General features: G+C 35.1%; 1 protein-coding gene across 1 annotated transcript in view; it reads right to left on the minus strand.

Annotated features, from left to right (window-relative positions):
* side-VI (sidestep VI) overlaps positions 1 to 20699 on the minus strand; it is a 464426-nt gene that overhangs the window by 27939 nt on the left and 415788 nt on the right. The window contains exon 12 of the mRNA XM_065354946.1: positions 10432 to 10671. Within this exon, the coding sequence (XP_065211018.1) occupies positions 10432 to 10671 (240 nt within the window). The remainder of the gene's footprint in view (positions 1 to 10431; positions 10672 to 20699) is intronic.

A 20699-nucleotide genomic window follows, 5' to 3' on the forward strand; every position in this document is an offset into this window, starting at 1 on the left:
AACAAAAAACAAAAAAAAACTTACAACTAAAAAAAACGCGTCATCTTTCTGAACACAAAAATAATGTCACTACAGTAAAGAAAAAACAGGATTTAGTACCATTTGAGTACAGTAGCGAAACTTAACTCTAACTTAACTCACGATTAAACGGACACGACGGTAAACTAACTAAAATTAGGATCATTAAAGAATGGTAGCCGAATCGAGTACAAAAATGAAAATTAATTCTAGATAATATGAAAAACAAAACTCACGACCCTTAGATCGACTACAAAAAAACATAATAACGATATGTAGCAAAGATCAACGCGATTTTTCGATTGAACCTTGACTTTATTTCGTTCACGACTCTGGAATTCATTTTTGGCAAAATGATCAAAATCATTTCGAGCACCGTTTGGTACGGTAGATAAGGATGCCCATTCGAGTCTGTATCCCAGAATCCGTGTTGGTCAACGATTCTTTGAGCTCCTTTACGTAGGTAATTTCTGCAAGGTGGCCTGGGCTTGTGTTGATACTTTTTGCTGTTCGTACTCAGGAAAACGCTGGAAGATCGCATAGCCATTCATAAAAAACAATGTCAGAGGAAACTCAGTTCCAGAGGGCTCGTGGTTATAAGCAGTTAAGTAATTAAGAGTACGTGCGTTGTTGTAGGCATGTACAATAGCACTGGGCACACAGCTGTGTAAATGCAGATTGAGTTCGATCAGCTATGAGTGGAAGTTCTGCCAATTCGTTTCGTCAATTTCATTTTGGCGAGCTCTTTGAAGAGCCAGGCTGTCATTATCTTTCTGCGGACGTTGGATGGTTTCTGCCAAGTGATGGCTCCGCTTACGATAAGAAGAGCTTGTCCTGGCGCTATCACCACGTTGATTTGACAAGTTGCGAGGTCGTGGATCTCTCGGATGTATTGGATGATGTTCAATATCGGGTCGCACTGCTTCTCGGCTGGATCTTGAATGACATGGAGAAGGTTCGTCGTTTCCCCAGTAAACAAAATCGTATGACGGATTTCAGTGGCTGCTGCGGTTGCTGATACTACGATTGTTTAACGCATTCGCCTCAGGTTTACTTCCGCTAGGAGAACCTTTGGTCGCTGTGTTGCTCCCGGAAGCTTGAGATGGATTCTTTGCTTCATTGAGTTCAATCTTTAATCGAGACATTTGGTTATTGAGTCTCTCAATCAACGCAGCCTGACTCTTTACCTTATTGTCGAGTTTGTGGATCCTATTGATCGTTCCTTGCAGATCAATCTGTTTTTCCAGTAGACTTTTACCATCAGAGATCGGCTTCATACAATTACTGGATTGACATAGAACCTGTTGTTTAATCCCGTTAGCTTCGTATTTTGATAACTTCTCGAAGCAGGACCCGTGGAAAAAGTGTCTGCAAACTTCGTTTGATACGACCTCAATCAGCTTATTACAGCCGGGACATTAGTTGGCTGCTGAATTACTGATATTCTGCGCATATGAGATGAACCTAATGAAGCTGTTACTTTCAAGACAATACACGTATGTATTCTATCAGTCAATATGTACCTTTAACACGTCCATTTCGATTCACAATTACTGTCAAAAAACTACCCAACGGAATATACACACGTCTTGAGTAACAACTTTGAATACTTAAGAAATACACAATCAGCATTAACATTAAATTTAGTACTCAATGCTGCTAGTGTACTCACCTAAAACCGACTAGGGAGCTTTCTGGATCTTTATTCACTTGTGAACATCTAACACAGGGATCTTGTACACTAAATCCAGACCTATTCGAAATCGAACAAAACAGAAATTATCTCAACGTGTCCAGATCTACGAGCATGTATCGTAATAGCATCTACAAGGGTGGTATAACATACCTTAAACGGCGTCGGAAACTATCTATTTGGGATAAACTGCGTTGAGATTTCCGGGGAAAACACTTTTAAAGGTAATCACTTCGAAAGTTGACTTTGGATACGGCTATTATCGCATAATAACGAAAGAGGAACACGAAACAGAGTAAAATCACTTTGTTGAATTCGCAGTATACAATTAACACTTTTGTATGATCTAAAGAGCAATGCAAAATATTATGATTCTATTAAATATTCGAATAATATTGATTGGATTCTACATGTGTTTTAGTGTTTTTATATGTAGATGGATTTTCAAAGCACGTGTGCTTGGTAATTAGGTATCATGGTAAAATTCATATTCCATACCTGCAGTGATTAATACGAACCAAGCAATAATTCTAATGCCAAAATTTTCACAGCTCCTGGTAGATTACTTTGAGATACATCCTACTCACATTTCTACCTCGCAGTCACCTTCAAGTCGTGGTAATTCCCTGAAGTAATTCTTGAGTACGTCTCGATGCTCTGCGAACTCATTAAACTGCTGTTTCAACTTGGACCTCAATTCTGCTGAGTTGGCACAACATCTTCGATCTTATCTTAACTAGCCAACTCTTATTTTATTTGTTCGTGTTTATGACAAATTCACTGTGCCTTTGAAAAGAGATTTCAGCAACTTTATCAGCTGTAAATAACTCTATTCACCGAATTTGAATCTAACCATTTGATAGGAACATGCAGTGTCATGTCCGAATGTCGATGAGCATGACCAGCTAATGAGTTGTTAATCCGCAACTTATGAACGCAATTTGGACATTCCTCAACATAAAATGCCCCATGGCACGATGTAACGAAAATGCGTATAATTCCATCGACTTTTAAGACCAAAACATCAGATACGAATTTAACTTTTACACTTCCTACACATCGTAATGGTAGCTATAACACGAACAGATTGATTGTGATTTTAAAAAATGCAGACCTTGGTATGCCTATTATAGATTGCCGAAATACTTCAATTCCACAACATTAGTGAATACTACGACAGTATGCAACTTTGATAAAATGTTGGATCACGAATATTCTTCAACTTTGTAAACGTCCCTTGCGTTGGAATTCCAGAGCACGTGTGTTTGCTTTTTTAATATTTTTACTCAGGCTCAATACTGCGTTATGATGGTGAAATTGCATCAGCTGAACGTAGACTCAATACCAATCTTATGAGACGATGTTCAATTTTTTCACTTGTCATTGGTAATGAGCTCTCCAAGATCGTAGCTTTCGTAATGCGTCATGTACCGGCCAAAGTGCATCCGTTCCATAAGCGAGCGATCATGTACGAATGTGAATGAAAGTTCGATCCTGCATGTCACTGTTCCAGCAGAACTGTTCACTTCGCATTGCCCCATCACCATGAAAGATTGGTTTTTGGCAGAAAATTGATTTAAAAATTCTTCAAACTGTGGCAAAGAAATACCCAACGAGTAGTTTCGGTTTGGACGTACAAAACGGTTTTAATTAACAATGATCGGTTGATTTTGGTTGACTCAGCATTTTCACCTGTATTGCGCGAACTAAGAACGGAGACATCGGACAAAAAGCTCAAATTTGTCATTTGGGAACTTCCACGAAACTTTTGCCCCACAGCTCTCGCTCTGGTATATTTATTAATAGGAACGACTAAAAATGGTGATTATTGTTTCGAGCTTTATTTGAAATATGTACTCGATAAATATTCAACTGTTGGTAAATACACATACGAGATGATTTTTCTTGTGAATACACATGCAATTCGGATAAAAAATTATTAATGCGTTGTTATTGCACCTATCATGCTTCGCCTCAGAACTGACGTGTTGAAAACTCGTTAACACTGAGGCACATTATGAGGAAGTAGAAAATTGCACATTTCATGGACCCAATTATAGCACGGGAAAAATTAGTCGTAACTAAAACTAAAATTCGCGAATACGCCTCAAAATTACCGCGAGTCATCGACAGACTGGAGACCACTATTTTAAATTTTGGATAGTAAAAAATTACACAAAAATGGTCGCAAAATGTCTTAATTCCGTTCGAACATATTAGGAAATACTCTTAAATATTTATACTGGTTGATTATTCGTTGGTGTTAAAGTGTGAAAAATCAGCGATTTTCCAGCAAAAATTTACAACACGTTGAGAGGACAGTTCCACTGAACCTTGCCCCATTTCTTTCGTTTTGGGAGGATTTTCTAGTAGGAGTTGCTTACGAAAACATTTCTAAATCATCATGACTTGTCATGATCTAAAATAAGATGATTGCAACGAAAATCACAAAATTTTTTTTTTTTTCAAACACAAAACAAACGAAATCTCTGTTTCTTCAAGTAATTTTATGGTCTTCAAACCAGATAATATCAGTCACGAAAATCTTGATTTAATTCAGACAATTCTAGTTTTAATTCTCGAGTTCTCTTACCCTTAGGTATGCCTAATCAAAACGACAAAATCAGCTGTTAATTTCACTGAGCTGCTATCCTGTTCAAAATTCTAAATTCTCACTATATCTTTCAGCAGGTCGCGGTATGACTACTTTCAAGGTTGAGTAAGCACATTGAAATCGCTGAAATTCCTATTTAAGTTGCATTTGAGTAATTTAGTACAAATATTCTCTTCGAGTATTTGCGGATGGTTGGTTGGTACAGTAGAGTGATTAATAAAAATAGGAAAAGTAAGTATAGGTACATTTCACTGAACGGAGTTGTCGTTTGAGGAGTTTTGCGAGATAAATTGCCACAAAAAATCAGGATACCGATTACTGTTGAAACCATTCAAACAACGCGATTCTAAACTTTTAAACCGGCTTATCGGAGAATTTCTCTCTTCACAATCCTGCATTGCGCGACTAATGATGATACATTTCTCATCAACAGGTTGTTTAGCCGAATCGGCATCTATCTAACTAACAGCACCGGTATTTATCATAAAATTACCCATTCAATCTAATCCCGCTCAGGACGTCAACGAAAACGAATGCGATTTGCAGTACGTTACCGTTAAAGATCCCCAAAAGATCGCGATAAATTACGTGAAAATGTAGTGCAGCTACCTATTTAAAATATCGATATGGTTGTTAATGTAGAAACTGAAGTTTAAAAAATACACAGACGTATCTGGACTGTCACAATAGTTCCGCAAGCACTACCATTTGAAGCGAGAAAAAATCAATTGATTCTTAAATGCAATTTTGTGAGACTCGTCGTATGAGAAATGAGCGTTTATCATATAAAGATAAGCACTTGTTGCGATTACTGTAGCGTCCGTTATCTCTAACGTTCGAGCATAGGAGACAGTGAACGAAAGCCATTTTTAGGTTTGTCTGGGGAAGAACAATGCAAGTACCAGTGAGAGCTGAAGATTACATAAAATTTCATTCGGACAACAATGGGAATGTACGGGAAGGTTCAAACGTATAGGATTTTATCTTGTTGGTTCTTTCACCAGAAATCACCTTGTCTAAGTATTTAAAAAATAGCAAAACGATCACGACAGCTTAATCCTGCACGATTTTGTCTGTTATATTCCATCTTTTTATTTTAAGGATTGTAATCGCATTACAATACGAGTACAAAAGTTTGTAAACTTTTCTCGGAATTTTTACTTGGTTGGAAAAACGAAAACGAACGAAAAAATTACAGCCTGCATGTATCAATGGTTCGATGGTTTTTATTAAAACTCTCACCCACGTGTACTGGTGGTTGGCAGGTATTTTGGGCATTTTTATACCATAATAATCCATCAAATAATCGTCATAAATCGCTGACTGATAGGTACCTATGTAAGTATCCTATCTTGCGGTTCTGAGTAAAAACAGTTTGCAAATACGAACACGAATGTAAATGTTAATTGGTATCTTGAAACGCCTCTTTCATTATCCAATTAATCAAAGAGACAGTTTCATCTTGCATCATTTCGGTTCTGACTAGTTGTTTTCTCCGAGGCTTGCTTCAATACAGACACATTGTCATGAATCGTTGATGTTAAGATTCACAAAACGTAAAGTGATCTCTTCTCAATAAAATCGTAATTTACAATACTTTGCAATGAGATGAATAAAAATTCATTTCTGAATAAATTACACACCTCAAAACTGCATACGCGGATATAAGACGAGACAGATTCACAGGCATGTAAAATTGTCAAAATTATGTAGTTTGGGTACTAGTCTCTAAAAGATCATATTTTTACTGATTACAGATTAAATTACTGTACATTTGCTTGAACTTTTTCAAGGCGTTCTTGTAATGTCATCAATGGTGGTACCTATGTATCCAGGTTGCAGTGGTGAAAATACAATTTTTAGCATAAATACTCTAAAATGTTGCTTTGAAAGTGTCAATTTTCATCCAGATCCGCTTTGATTTATATTTGAAACCAGAAGACTGAACTCGTAAGTTCCAGCTAAATTAAAAACTTTATCTCGAAATTTGATCCTTTGAATACATGCCCCACTGGTATGCGTGTTTGGTGTTGAATTTAATGTCGTGAGAGTCCTATGGTCTTTAATAGGTATCAGGAATATTTACCATCAAATATTCACAATAGGTCACGAAATAAATAATCAAAAAATATCTGTTTGTTTAAAAAAACGCTTCATCTCACATAAAAATAATTACCCGTTGTTCAGAAGAGAGCATTCACGCATACCCGTAGGTAGGCCTAAAATATCATGTGCAATAAAGCCCAGTATCATGTAAAACAACAAGTCAGTACCGTTATGTTGTATTTTTCAATGGAACTGCGTCAATGATGGAAAAGGTCAGCAGTGACAATAACCAACGCGTTCATGATTTATCGCGAAAGGTGTTGATAGGATTTCTCCCTATACTAAAAAAAAACACATACACATAACTCCCTAAATAATTATTCAAATTCGCAAAAATGAAGTAGTTTCTTCAGAGGAACATAAAAACACAATTGTACCAAGTAGCTATGCTTGCTCTTACGTGTGTGTAGTTGAAACTACCAGTGACTTGAGCTTGATAGTTCTACTTGATACCCAGAATACAAACACGAAAATAGAAAATAAATAAATGCAGAAAAAGGTTGATCTGCGTAGGTATGGTTAGATAACGGATGTTAATGCCAGTTTTTCGTCAGCAATTATCGTTATCTTTTCGTTGCTGGCTAATAACACAATGGGTAAAAACCCTTGGGTTTTTCTACGTAGGTAATTAATAATATAATCGGCAACAAATCTTTTTAGCTTGCATGGATGATAACGCAATAGCAATGCCAACGTTCAGGTAGCAACGTCGGAATTTATTAACAGAACGATCGGTACTGTTTATTTGATTGATTTTGGTGCACAATTTTATCTCTGTAGGTTTTTTCTCCTCGATTACCTATAGTAGGTCTGTCTGTATAACAAGACCAGGGTTTTTCCTACCTATTTTCAACCTACTACGTGTGTGATTTTTCTGGCATAAAAATGCACACGAAAATGCGCGAAAATTATTTCCTTTCTGAAATTTGCACACTTCATAATCCCGTAGGATAGCTACACCTTCCAAACTACTGAGGCTAATAATCGTATAATAGTCGCAAACTACTAGGGACTACTTTTCACTCTACAGCAATAAGTAGGTATAACTATGACCACAAGAAGAGATATGATCACAAAATATCTTACTAGGCAAATATTTCACTAGGTCGAATTGCCAAAATAGGTATTGATATCAATTCGTAAATTGAACTAATCTACCAATAATAGGCATTTGGATAAGATTGGCTATAAGTTTGCGTTCGTGAATTCGCAAAATATGGTGATAGGATTACTCCATAGAACACAAAAAACAAAAATATGTCTAGAAACTGTTACTACCTATTCGTTTGTGTATGCACGATGCATACCAGTGACTCTAGGTATTCTTCACAGATCTAAACACCCAACACAAACACATATGTTTGTCTAATTACTGAGGCTACTAATCGTATGTAGGCGTGGTGCCTAGCAGTGACTACTATTCACTCTACAGTAATAAACAATAAAAAAAACGTAAAAAAATAGGTTTGATCTGTTCTCACTGATCAGTACGTTTGATCTGCGTGAGCTGAATCAGTAAACTATTTGCTAATATGTATAATGATTACCTTAGGATACATATAGCGCGAGAAATAGCGAACGCTTGCAAAACAAAGGAAAGAAAAAGCAAAAAAAATGAACCGTAGCTCTTAGGCGAGGACATGATGTTAAATAACGTTCCTTAGATTGTCTAGAATATCTAAAGGACGTTCCCGGGTTTCGGCACCAAAATGACGTGCAAGAAAAATAAATTATGATGACTGTCCTTAGACAGACCTAATAGACCATCTTACACACATTTGAAACAACCCTTAGGTTGGCTAAAAGACAATCCCAAGGGAAGACCTAGCTATCTAGTAGCTTCGCGAATGTCTGGCGAATTACCGCCTCGCCATTCGCTTTTCGGTAATAAAAAAATAAATAAGCACTATGAAAAGTACTGGAGAACTCATATATTTGAACATTAAAGAACAAGGTATATGAGGTAAAACAAAGGAACAAAAAGGCAAAAAATAAGGAACAAAAAGCAAACAAAAATAGTTAATAATGAATGGGATTATCCCAGCGCTACCCTACCAGTCCTATACCCCTCGGTACCGGGCACGAAAGCATCCGAGAGACAGGAGCACCCTCACTCCATACCTACCCAAAAGGTGTAGGTACAAGGTCGGATTCCCTATTCCGTAGCTAGCGGATAGGTAACCCTGTGAGCTACGTACGTGCACTCGTAAGCGACATAAGTAGACTGAATTTAGAAACTCCAAGCAGCTAGGATGTAAGCTACAACATCAGACAACGCATCCCTACCTAACAACCTACCTTTCCATGCCGTAGCGGATGGGAACGCAGTCCGTTAGGTAGGTGTGTGGCTTGGAAACAAGTTTAGAAAATAATTTTCTTCCCCCTAAGAGGAAATAAAAGTTTACTTTTTCTCCCATTACAAGTTGGAAACACTGTAGTTTTATTACAAAGATTACGAGCTCCGGTTAATATGTAGCTTGGGTTGGTGGACCTTATAATCCGAACACAGGAGAGAAAAAACACGCCCTTTTCTCCTTAATACTCGTATTTCGACTCATTTAGAATTCGTGCCATAAAATGAGCTCTTTAATTTTGGGAAATTTGTGGTTTCGAGAGTAATCTATCACATCACATAGTCGATAGTCTGTTGGTTTTGAAAGGTTCAGAGGCCCAATATTTACAACCCCAAGTTCAGCGAACAGTTCTACAACGGATAAGGTAAAACTGCCTATTAGTACGCACCGCCTATTAGTACGCATTGCGTTTTTCTCGCGATTGGTAACACTGATCGAAAATTTGACCACGCCATGACGTAGCTGACTAATGACCCTAGTTTCTCCGAAAAAATCACGCAGTTTGATTGAAATCTCTGTCTCTGAGAACAATTTGAATGAAAAACTGTGTTTTGGATTTTTTTTTCATCAAAATGGGAAATGAGATTGAACATATTAAAATAATGTTATTTGGTAAGTATCTTATACCAATCGATCCGTAATTTTATGTAGTTTCTTATGAAAAAAAAGACATTTCAAAAATATTATTTTATTATAGAGCTAGACATCATTTTATGTCAGAACAAAAAACTTCCTATAAGTACGCACCTCCTAAGTCCTATTAATACGCATCATTTTTGCATGTAAATTTTCATTTTTTTGATCATTTTGCATTAAAATGAATAAAATTAGCTGAAATTGGTATTTAGTCCATCTAAGTTCAAGATTATGAAGTCTGATCATGATACTGACGCTAATTTCAAAAAAATGGACAAAAAATATGATGTCAAAAAAATGTATTTTTTTAAAATCTGAAAACTTTGCTTTTTCGGATATTTGAATTGCTAATTTGGTTTTTTTCACAGTAATTCCCTCTAAATATGCCATTACACTTTTTCAGTGCTTTTTGTTGGATTTTTTACCATTTTTAACGTGTATTTACTCATGCGTACTTATAGGCGGATGTTTGCGTACTAATAGGAAGGTACCTTCCTATTAGTACGCATTTGAGTTGCCCTCATTTTTGCGTTATTACAAAAAAGCAGCAATGGGAAACTCAAAAGTGAGTAAGCAGTTATGTAGCCAAGGGTTCAAAGTTTATGTGTACAAAATTTCATAAATTTTTATGCACAATTCTGGGAGCTGGAGCGGCTCAAACCTTAACCGCGTACTAATAGGCGGTCTTACCTTACTCGAACCGTACTCTGCCAATGAGATAAACCGAAAGGCGAATAATGTACTTTTGTATCATTCAAAATAAATCTTGGAGGGGGTAAAAACGAGTTTTAAACCTCAAAATTGTCTTTTTCCAGAACCGATGAAATCATGAAAATTGTATGTATCTACTCTACGTTTAGAGCTAAACAGGAAAAGAGGGTAAAATTCAATCAATTGGTAATCTTAGCGATCGAGAGACTGCTCATACCTTAATTAAATATAACATCATTTCATAACGTAATCAAAGCTACCTATACGTAGTACAGTAGATATTGAATACTATACATTACCTTTATTATTGCATTGTATCACATCGGGAGTTTTCTCAGCCACTTCGTAAGCATCCAGATCAGATATACATTTGCCCTTATCCGAAATATTTCCGTTGGCATTCATAAAGCGCGGCTGCGATCGACTGCTACTACGACCACGAAGGGCGCACAACGCCACTACTCCTAATACCAACGATATGGCAGCTAACCCCAACAATGCACCAACCACCGGAGCCATTTTCAAACGTGATGGATCTCCTAAAACCGCACAGCACAGACCGTTAATTTAATATCTAAGATGTTTCGTGGTTTTCCTATTACATAACATTATAGCTATAGGTATACACTCTGCTTAACGAAAACATTCGCTTCCTCCTCGAACATGGTAGAATAGGTAGGTACATGTATAGGTATTATATATACAACATATTCAGTGTATTATGGTACGTGTAGTGTGTTAGAACAGTGGGAAGGGGGGGAGGGAAACTTAATTTGGCAAGTTTTCGCATTATAACACGTCCACCTTCGCCTTTCGTACTACGTTGGAGACTTTCCTTTTTAAAATATTAGGTATCTTGTATGATGTAATAGGTACATTGCAAACATGCAGGGAACACCCTTGCCTCGGTACAGTTAATGGTCTCCCTCCGATACTCCGATATTCCTCGCTCACCAACATGTAATTAACCAGGTATGCCTTTCATGGAGTACAAACAACATGATTATAGTGTACGATGTATTCGGGGATTGCATTTGCATTGTATGTGTAATCTAAAGCATAGATACCTATTACCTACATACACAGGGTTACAATAGCTGGTACCTACAAGGGAGTCATCAACTTCACACATCGTAGTGAGTGTTTTGATGACAAACTGTCGGCCTTCGTTCGTTTCAGAAAAAACATTAAATAATGAAACATCCCACGAAGATACAGAAGCGTAGGATGTATTGAAAAATGAAGTTTGAAATTAATTGATTGCAATAAGGTCTTTGCTCTTCAGGCTTCGCGCAAAAGTCCCAGAAATTTTTTGAAAATACCGATCTCAATTTTTTCCTGCTCAACCCTTTCGATGTTCTCATGTAGTTTGAGTGAACCCAAATGGAAGATCTGATGATTTTATTCAAGTATCATGAAATTACAAAAACAGAAAAAAATAGTCTCTACCTAATAAAAAAATTATACCTACGTAGGAAAAAATGATTTTTGATCATGTTTTCGGAATAAGCTACAATGATCTAGTGCACTTTTGAAGTGTTGATAATTATCTGATAGTCAGAGTAGGTATTGCAGTAAGGTAAGATCAACTTTTAACGTGTGTTACCTAATTTCTAAAACAATTTTGCATTTTGATGTAGTTTACTTTTAAAGTGTTGATAATTATCTAAAACTTCATTTTTAAAATATATTTTGTGTATTTTCAGATGCCTTACTTCCACAATTTTGAACGTGAATTTGTGAAATATGGCTTTTTTGGTCCGCTGGAAAAATAGATAAAGTTTCAGAAGAAGAACTCCATCATATCACAGAGTTACTGATAGGTAAAAGTATTGCAGTAAGATAAATTTTTATTTTCTAGTGTTGGTAATTTATCTAAAACTTCATTTTTAAATATATTTTGTGTATTTTCAGATGCCTCAGTTCCACAATTTTGAAGGTGAATTTGTGAATTAAATGTGGCTTTTTATGGTCCATTGGAAAAATAAATAATAAAGTTTCAGAAGAACCTAATACCACAGAGTTACCGATCAGTGTAGGTATTGCAGTAAGATCAATTTTATTTTTTCTTTCCAATGCGTTAGCTAATTTCTAAAACGATAAAATAAGTTATCTAAAAATTGAAAATTATGTGTGATGCGCCATTTTTCATGTTATTGAAGTCTCGAAGGGATTACAGAGTCACCTTTTTTTTTGCATAAGACCTCGACCTCACTAACTTTGAAAAAAGTTTCAAAAATTACAAACATTGAACGCAATACGTCGATTTTCACTAGTTCAAGGTTGGGTAGTACTAACTTAATAAGTATGTTTTGAATTCCAACTCCATACTTGTTCCCCAGTTGATTACTTTTTTTTTTTACAATTTGGGAGCTAGGAGAAGGCAATTATTTTTTTTTTCAAGTTGATTCAAATTCATAGAATTTCTTGAGATTTTTCCTGGAATAAAGTATAAGTTAAAGTAACTAAAGTAAAATGATATGATGCAGTGAATGATTTCAAATCATAACATTTTTCAGGGAGCTTAATAGAGTCGGAAGTAAATTTTTAACCAAAAACTTCTTGTCACCTCTGAAGTAGATTTCTTTAACTTAGGAATGAGATCGAAATCCGGTAAAGGAGTGAGGCATGCAACACTTCCCAGCCATACTTTTCGAAAATTTGCCAATTTTTGGACGAAATAGGGGGGTCTTTACTTTATTGTGAAGAATTGCTACGCCATTTTTGAGCTCCTCAGTTCTCTTGATGAATTTGTTGCAGTTTCCAGCATAAATTGTTTGGCAGAAAGTTTTTGTAGTAATCTCCAGTTACACTACTGCCTTTTAGGATCAGATTTGTGGCGATGATTCCATCTTTGTTGGATGCAAAAATCATCATTTGCTTTACTTTTTTGACTGTTAGTGGTGAGCTTATCCACGCGGAGAGCCCGAGGTAACTTCACGTTCCATGTTACAGCACAGTGTCAAATTTATGAAAACCCAATATGTTGTTATAAATAGTATAGGTACATATATCATTTGAAAGCTGAAAGTTCAGGCTTCGAAATGAGTGCACACCTAGCCGTCTAGGTTAATCAGAAGTGCCGCTAGAGGGCGCTGTGCAGTACTTATAACACCATCCCTCAGCGACTAAACGGACACGATGACACGATTAGTAGTTCAATGCACAAAATGGGTAAGTAAGTAGGTAGTTTTTAATTTTTCAAGTACATTTTTCTATCTATTATCCTGAAAATTGATAGTTTTGTGGACTTGTCTTGTAAGTATTTTATTACCACACTGATCATAACAAGGTTGGGGTGCGGGAATTTCAAGATTCTGAATTTTTTCTCAGCACAAATGCAATCCCCAGTAAGCATGCTGTGACATTAATATCACAGTGATGTAATTTTGTGATGTGTATAGGACATTACAAAGTAATATTCCAGTGACATTTTAGCAACATTGCTTCGGAATGGAAAAAGAAATATTTGGCCGCAATGTCTCAAAAATATAACTTTGATGATATCACACAGACATCACTAAAAGATATTAACTGTGACATTTTTGCCTCAAACTATACCATTTTTACTTCTCACAGATACAGTATGTGGACAATCAGTATAGGGAAGATACTGTCTCATGCGAATTTGCCCTCATTAATGATTTAATGATGGGTGCTGGAGACTTTGCCGAATGTGGCAGAGTCAACAGCCTCAAATCTCAACTCCAAACTTCAGGAGTTGAGACGTTGAGAGAAGAGAATATTTTTGCAGAAAATACATCATATTATTTTATTACATCACTCTCAATTTGTTAAACTAAAAGGTACCCTACCTATCATATTTATGGTTTTAATTTTTTTTTTCAAATATTTCAGTGTAATATTTATGTGACATTGCAAAAAATCACAAAAATGTCCCTACGATGGTGTGAGTGATGTCTTGGTGACCATTTTTCTGGGTACATTTTATATCACCAGTAAGTCACAGAAACTCACAATGCAATATTACATACCTCCTCGGTGATATTGCATGATCTTATAGTGACATTGCAATGCTTACTGGGTTATGCCATCATTAACAGTACAGCGGTGGCAGCCTTTGTATAGCGGGTGTAGCAGCTCGCTACACCCAGAAGCAGTTTGCTACACCCAGAAAAACAGTTTGCTACACCCAGAAAAAATTCGCTACACCCATAAAAAAATTATTCTTCAATTTTACATTGTTATAACTCAAATTTTTAGCAATAACTATTCGTTTTGTTCGTTTTTCGCTAGTTGACTACCTACACAGACACAATTTTTGTGGTAAAAGTTGATAAACAGTGAAAAATCTCTCTTTTTTGTTCTTTTTCAATCAGTTTAAGAACCTCAAAAATTTTTGCTACACCCAGAAAAAATCGACACTTTTTTCTTTCAACCGAACCCAGTTTCGCTACACCCAGGCGAAATCTAGGCTGCCACCGCTGACAGTATCAACACTTATACCTTATACCATATTGAGTGAAGAATCGCAGTAAGATCATCTTTTATTTTCTTTCCAACATGTTAATTTCCAAAGCGATATCTCAACACCTCAATGAGATACCAGAGTTACCAATTCACTCAATAATCTAAAAATTTATAGAAGTGAAGTGGTGTCTATATTGATTGTTGCTAATTTAAAAGTGCTAAAATCGAGTATTGGCTCATTTTTTTCATTTCCATCCTTCTGTATTGCTCCATCTCCACCAATGCACATATTTAAATATTAGGTACCTACCTACAAATTGGAAATTATGTGTGATGCATCATTTTTCCAGTTATTGAAGGGATTGTAGTCACTTTTTTGTGAAAGACTGAGAAAGACATCAATACGGCTACTAGGGTGACAATGAAATACACAGGGAAAAAATTTTTTCATTATTTTTTTTACAGCACACCTGAAAAATGTGCTATGAGGTATCAAAAAATGATCCCCAAAGTTTCATCCCCCTAACTTGATTTTAACCCGTGCCGCAATGGCTCCAAAGTTTGGAATGTAACGCCCGAGTGCAACCTTACGAGTCTCACGGCGACGCGTGGTGAAGAAATCGTTGAGTATGCGCTACATGTTCGAAGTGCAATAGAGTAACGACACGGGACACACCAATTTTCTTGGTGATAAGTTGATGTTTTTTTTTTTTGTTACAAGCTGACTCTAAAACATTTTTCAAATTATATATTTTCGGCGAAAAAACATGATTTTTATATTTTATTTTACTGTAGAAAAAGATTGAGCCTTTAAACGCTCATTTTTGTACGTGGATTTAGTTTCTAGCCAGTATATAAGGTAAATGATGGCCATTGGACATGGTTGGAGAGTGAAGAAATATTGGATAAGTATAATAAGTGAATTTTATATCATTGTAACCTTCTGGTATAAAGAAACGTACAAAAACTAGAACAGAATTGTGTTAAAAGAGCGATTTTTTCTCAGGGCAGAATAACATTAAAAAATTGTGGTTTTTTTGTAGAAAATATAATTAAAAAACTGTTTAAAAGAGTTGACTTGTGACCAAAAAAAACATCAAATTACCAGCAGAAAAAAAATACAGGGTAGGCTACCGTTACTCTATTGCACTTCAAACATGTAGCACGTACTCAACGATGTCTCCACCACGTGTCGCCATGAGACTCGTAATGTCATGCTTGGAGGTTAGGTTCCAAACTTAGGAGCCATTGCGGCACGGGTTAAAATTAAGTTAGAGGGATGAAACTTTGGGAATCATTTTTTGACACCTCATAGCACATTTTTCAGGTGTGCTGCATTCGAAAATCCAAAATTTTTTTTTCATTGTCACCCTAACGGCTTCGTTAGAAAATTTTCCAACACACAAAATGAGTAAGTAAGTAATTTTTAATTTTTCAAGCACAGTTTATTTCTATCCATTATCCCGAAAATTGATCATTTATGATATCTAGTCATTTTACACTAATCACAACAATATTGAAAAATTTTCTGACGCACGAAGTGAGTAGTAAGTAAGTACTTAGTTCCTAATTTTTCAAGTACATTTTTCTATCCATTATCCTGAAAATTGATTGTTTATGATATCTAGTCATTTTACACTAATCACAACAATATAATATTCAAAGATGTTCCAACGCACAAAGTGAGTAAGTAAGTAGTTTTTAATTTTTCAAGTACCTACATTTTTCTATCCATTATTCAGAAAATTGATCATTTATGATATCTAGTCATTTTACACTCATCACAACAGTATTAAAACTTGAAAGTTACAGTACTTACTTATGCGAATAAGAAAACCTTGCATCAAAAATAAGACAAATTCTACCACATCACATCTGATTAGGTAACTAGCCTTGGTGAGTATGCAGAAAAACCCCCCTTTCCCTTTTCCCCATCCAAAACCTCAATGTATGTGCTTGCCAAAGCTCATCTTAAATTACACGCACACGTACCACAACCATGATATCATTTAATCAACTCAGCATGAAAATTTCAAACAATCGTTAAAAATTTACAAACCGGAAACCGTAAGTACAAATAACGAAATATAACCCAACGTCGTACTACCGCGTTATCATTTCGCACAACCTAAATCCCAACTTAAACGCCTACCTCTACCTACTTGTACATACACGTTTTCAAGTATAACTGTATATATTTTTCTCGCAGACTATTTTTTAAAAATAAACAAGCCAGAGTTGTTCAAATATCGAAAATAATTGCACCGTTATCGTGTTCGACGTTCTCGCGGGTTAAAAAAAAAAGAGAAAAGAATCCGACGTGCGTGTTTTTAAAAATTTCAATTTCCTCAACGTAAATACGAAAAATTTTTCAAGAATAGAGTTTTCTTTTGCCACTTGTTTAGATTGAACTTAGTTATCACTATGTAGGTATTTCTTCGTCGGTATGTCGAGTATTTTTTCCCATTCATTTCTGGGTCAAGTTTATTATATATATCGGTAATAAGATCGTATTTTCCATTACGTGTAGATGGTATCTCATTAAAAAAAAAAGAAGAAAAATCCATTCAAAAGCAGCTTTTCTTGATAACGAGTCATTAGCGAATATTTAATATGAAAATACTATACTACGAAGGGACTTATACGTATTTCGGCTCGTATAATGAAGTCGTGCACTAGCAGCACCAGCCACCGAGTAATTTCATTTCGAAATATAATTTTCAACGCGAATTGCGACACACTGAATGCAAAAAATATATTAATAAAACAGCAATCCCAGATTACACATTGAAAAATATTCTCTACGTTCGTGTTAATGAAAATTACTCATTTTTGCATCATATACCTACACAGATATATGTACTAGAAATGGATATCAGAAGCACACACACGTACCTAGCTTTCCAGAACTCATACAAGACCACACCCGATTAAACCCACATTTGAGGTGAAAATTTTGAAAAATTAATTTGCCAACGAGTTATACGAGCGAATACATAAAAGATTACAATAGGTTAAATATGTCGAAAATAATTTCCCACCTTTGGTTAGAGCGTGATAAATGAGCCGGTTAAATTGAACCAGCTTTCTCCATTTTGGCCAATAGAGGGGTTTCCGAGACCGTATATAGCTTAGGCGCTGGCAAACTTCCTTACTCGTAATTTACTTGTACGGTCTTCGGTCTGGTGTAAAAGGTATTTAATACGTTCGAATATTATCTTTACCATACGGCTGGGTCGTTCGAACTAACGGAAAGGTTCGAAATAAGATCTACCAAAATGACCCTATGCTGTAACTGATACATTTTTCAACATCTCAAAACCACTGCCTGAGTATTCGTCGGTCACCTGCTGTATCCTGGACTAACCTATTTACTCGATGGTAATAGATAGGTAGGTACCTAGAATGCAGGTATTTATTCGAATGGCTCGCTCGAGATGATTCCTCGAGTAAATTAATTTCATAAAATCGTCGACTCCCTCCCCTCCCCTTCATCCTCCTCTTCCTTCTGCTGCTGTAACCCATTCGTATTTTCATTCTATATACTTATACTAATAGTACATCTAGTTGAGAGCTTTAATTAGATATACCTCTATTGCAACTTTTAGCCAGTCTCTAAATATATAGTACCTACCTATTTTCTACGAGATGATTCGCCTTTTATCACGCGGCGGCTGGGCCAAATTCAATAGGTACTGTAAGGCTTACCTACTACCTCTCGCAAACTTCTAATTCATTACGTTTTCGGAGCAAACACATCGAACAGCTCGGAATACTATCCATTCGTCCAATTTCCATAAATACTAAATATAATTTTAATTGAAAATTTATCGTGATTTTCGACATTTCGATAAGCCCTGGTTTATGCGACGGTTGTTTTGGTGTGATGTGAAGGTGTGAGGAGGAGGGAAGGGAGTGAGATCGTGAAATAATTGAGAAAATTACGTTTTTGAATGACGAAATTGGGTAACTAGAAGAGAGTTTCTGGCACAGGTGACTTTTCTGCGGCAAAGAGCTGTCTACTTATACAATGTGCTTATTTTTTTTTTGATACATACAAAGCAAGTAATTTCCATTTTTTTTTAAATACTTATATTTTTCAATTCCTTGATATATGTAATAGCAGCTTTTCTGCAAAAATCTAACTTTCAAACGCTCGGAAGAATTTTAAGGGATAAACATGAAAACATTCTCATGCAAGAATTTGAAGGTACTGAAAAAATAGCCTTGAATGTAATAATCTCGCAGTGGCATTGGCCTGTTTGATTCCAATTTTATCCTAATGTGAAAAATTTTTCTTTGTGAGCTGTTGAATTACCTAGTCAAAAAAAGAGAATGAAATGCAGTAATTTAGGTAATAAGTAAATTTTTCCTTTAAAACTATTGAAGTGTAAAAAATCAAAGGTAATAATAATTTCAGTAAGTAATCATTTATTTTGAAAATATGAGGTTTCATCAAATTGAGTAGGTATGTGGATTTCTGAAGCCAAAGTTTAATACATAGATGAGAACAAAGGATCAAATTGAAAAAATTTGCTTCAAAAAATTAACGACTTGAATTTTTTTTTTTTTTGATTTTTTACACTTCAATAGTTTTATAAAAACCCGGAAAAGGAAAAATTTACTTATTGCCTAAATTACAGCATTTCATTCTCTTTTTTTGACTAGGTAATTCAACAGCTCACAAAGAAAAATTTTTCACATTAGGATAAAATTGAAATCAAACAGGCCAATGCCACTGCGAGATTTTTTATTTTGGGATTACATATTGAAATTTTGGTTGAAATAATAACAATAGGTAAATAATAATGATGTTTTTAAAAAAAAATTTAATAATAAAAAACTCAATTTCTCTCTTTTTCCCTCTTGAATCCTAAAATACGATTTCAACTAATTTTCCATGAAAAAAATTCGCTTTTGCTTTCCACGCTAATTTCAATTAGATCCAAGATGAAAAATGTTTTACTTAATTTAAGCATTTCTCAAACAAATATTTCCAAAAATCCAGTTTTTTGCTAATTTTTTTCTGCGTCTCAAAATTCCGAAATTAAATTTTTTTAAATCGAAAACTCACACGACTTTGGATCCTCTTCTCTTTCAAGTTTATTTTTATTGTGATGCAAAAATTTTTCTCGAAAGTGAAAATGAAAATAATGCTATGTCTAATTTTATCTTTTGTGGATCGTACAAAAAAAATTGAGGAGGAAATTGGAAATATTTTCAGGTGATAAAATTTTATACTTAGAAATTTTCCATTAGCCAACGTGGCTTTTTGTTGCTGTATGGCGTAGGTATTTAAATTTGATTGGCTTTGAAAATCAACAGAATCGTTATGAGGAAATTGAGGAAATCCTTGATTTGAAAGTTGATGAAGACTTTATTTTTTTTTTTTTCAAATACTTACATATTACAACCTAGTTTTTCAATCCAACTTCTCGACGCATTAAAATTTTTGAATTTTATACGTTCAATGGCCTTCTTTGGGAAATTAAAGGATTATTGACTTTAAAAGGACGAACTGTGATATACTTTATGACCAAGAGTGATAAAATTCACTTATTAGATATATGTACTTATTCAATTATTGATTCACTCGCAATCCATGTCCAATGGTCATTATTTATTACCTTATGCCCTAGCTAGACACTACTTCCATTGAGTGAAGATGACTTCACTAATGAAAACCAGATTATCAGAAGGTAATTAATGGTCTTTGGACATGGATAGCAAGTGAAAATATTTTGAATATAACCATAATAAGTGAATTTTATATCCTTGTAAGTAACCTTTTGAATTTTTTGCAGGTGATGAAAAAGTATAGAGAAACGTACAAAATCAAAAATAGAAGTGCGTTTCGAAAGCTCAATTTTTTTCCACAGTGAAATAAAATTTGAAAAATCAAGTTTTTTCGTAGAAAATAAGTATGAAAACTGTCCAAACGATAGAAAAAAATAAATAAATCAAGTTGAAATCAAGTTAAAATCAAGTTTGAAAGATGAAACTTTGGGGATATTTTTTTGATACCTCGTAGCACATTTTTCAGGTGTGTTGCAAAAAAAAACAATGAAAAATAATTTCCTTCGTAATAAGTATTCATAATGTACTTATTTCACTGTCACTCTAATTATTGTAAGTG

Source organism: Planococcus citri, chromosome 3 (assembly GCF_950023065.1).
Source record: "Planococcus citri chromosome 3, ihPlaCitr1.1, whole genome shotgun sequence".
In the NCBI taxonomy this organism is placed as follows: domain Eukaryota; kingdom Metazoa; phylum Arthropoda; class Insecta; order Hemiptera; family Pseudococcidae; genus Planococcus; species Planococcus citri.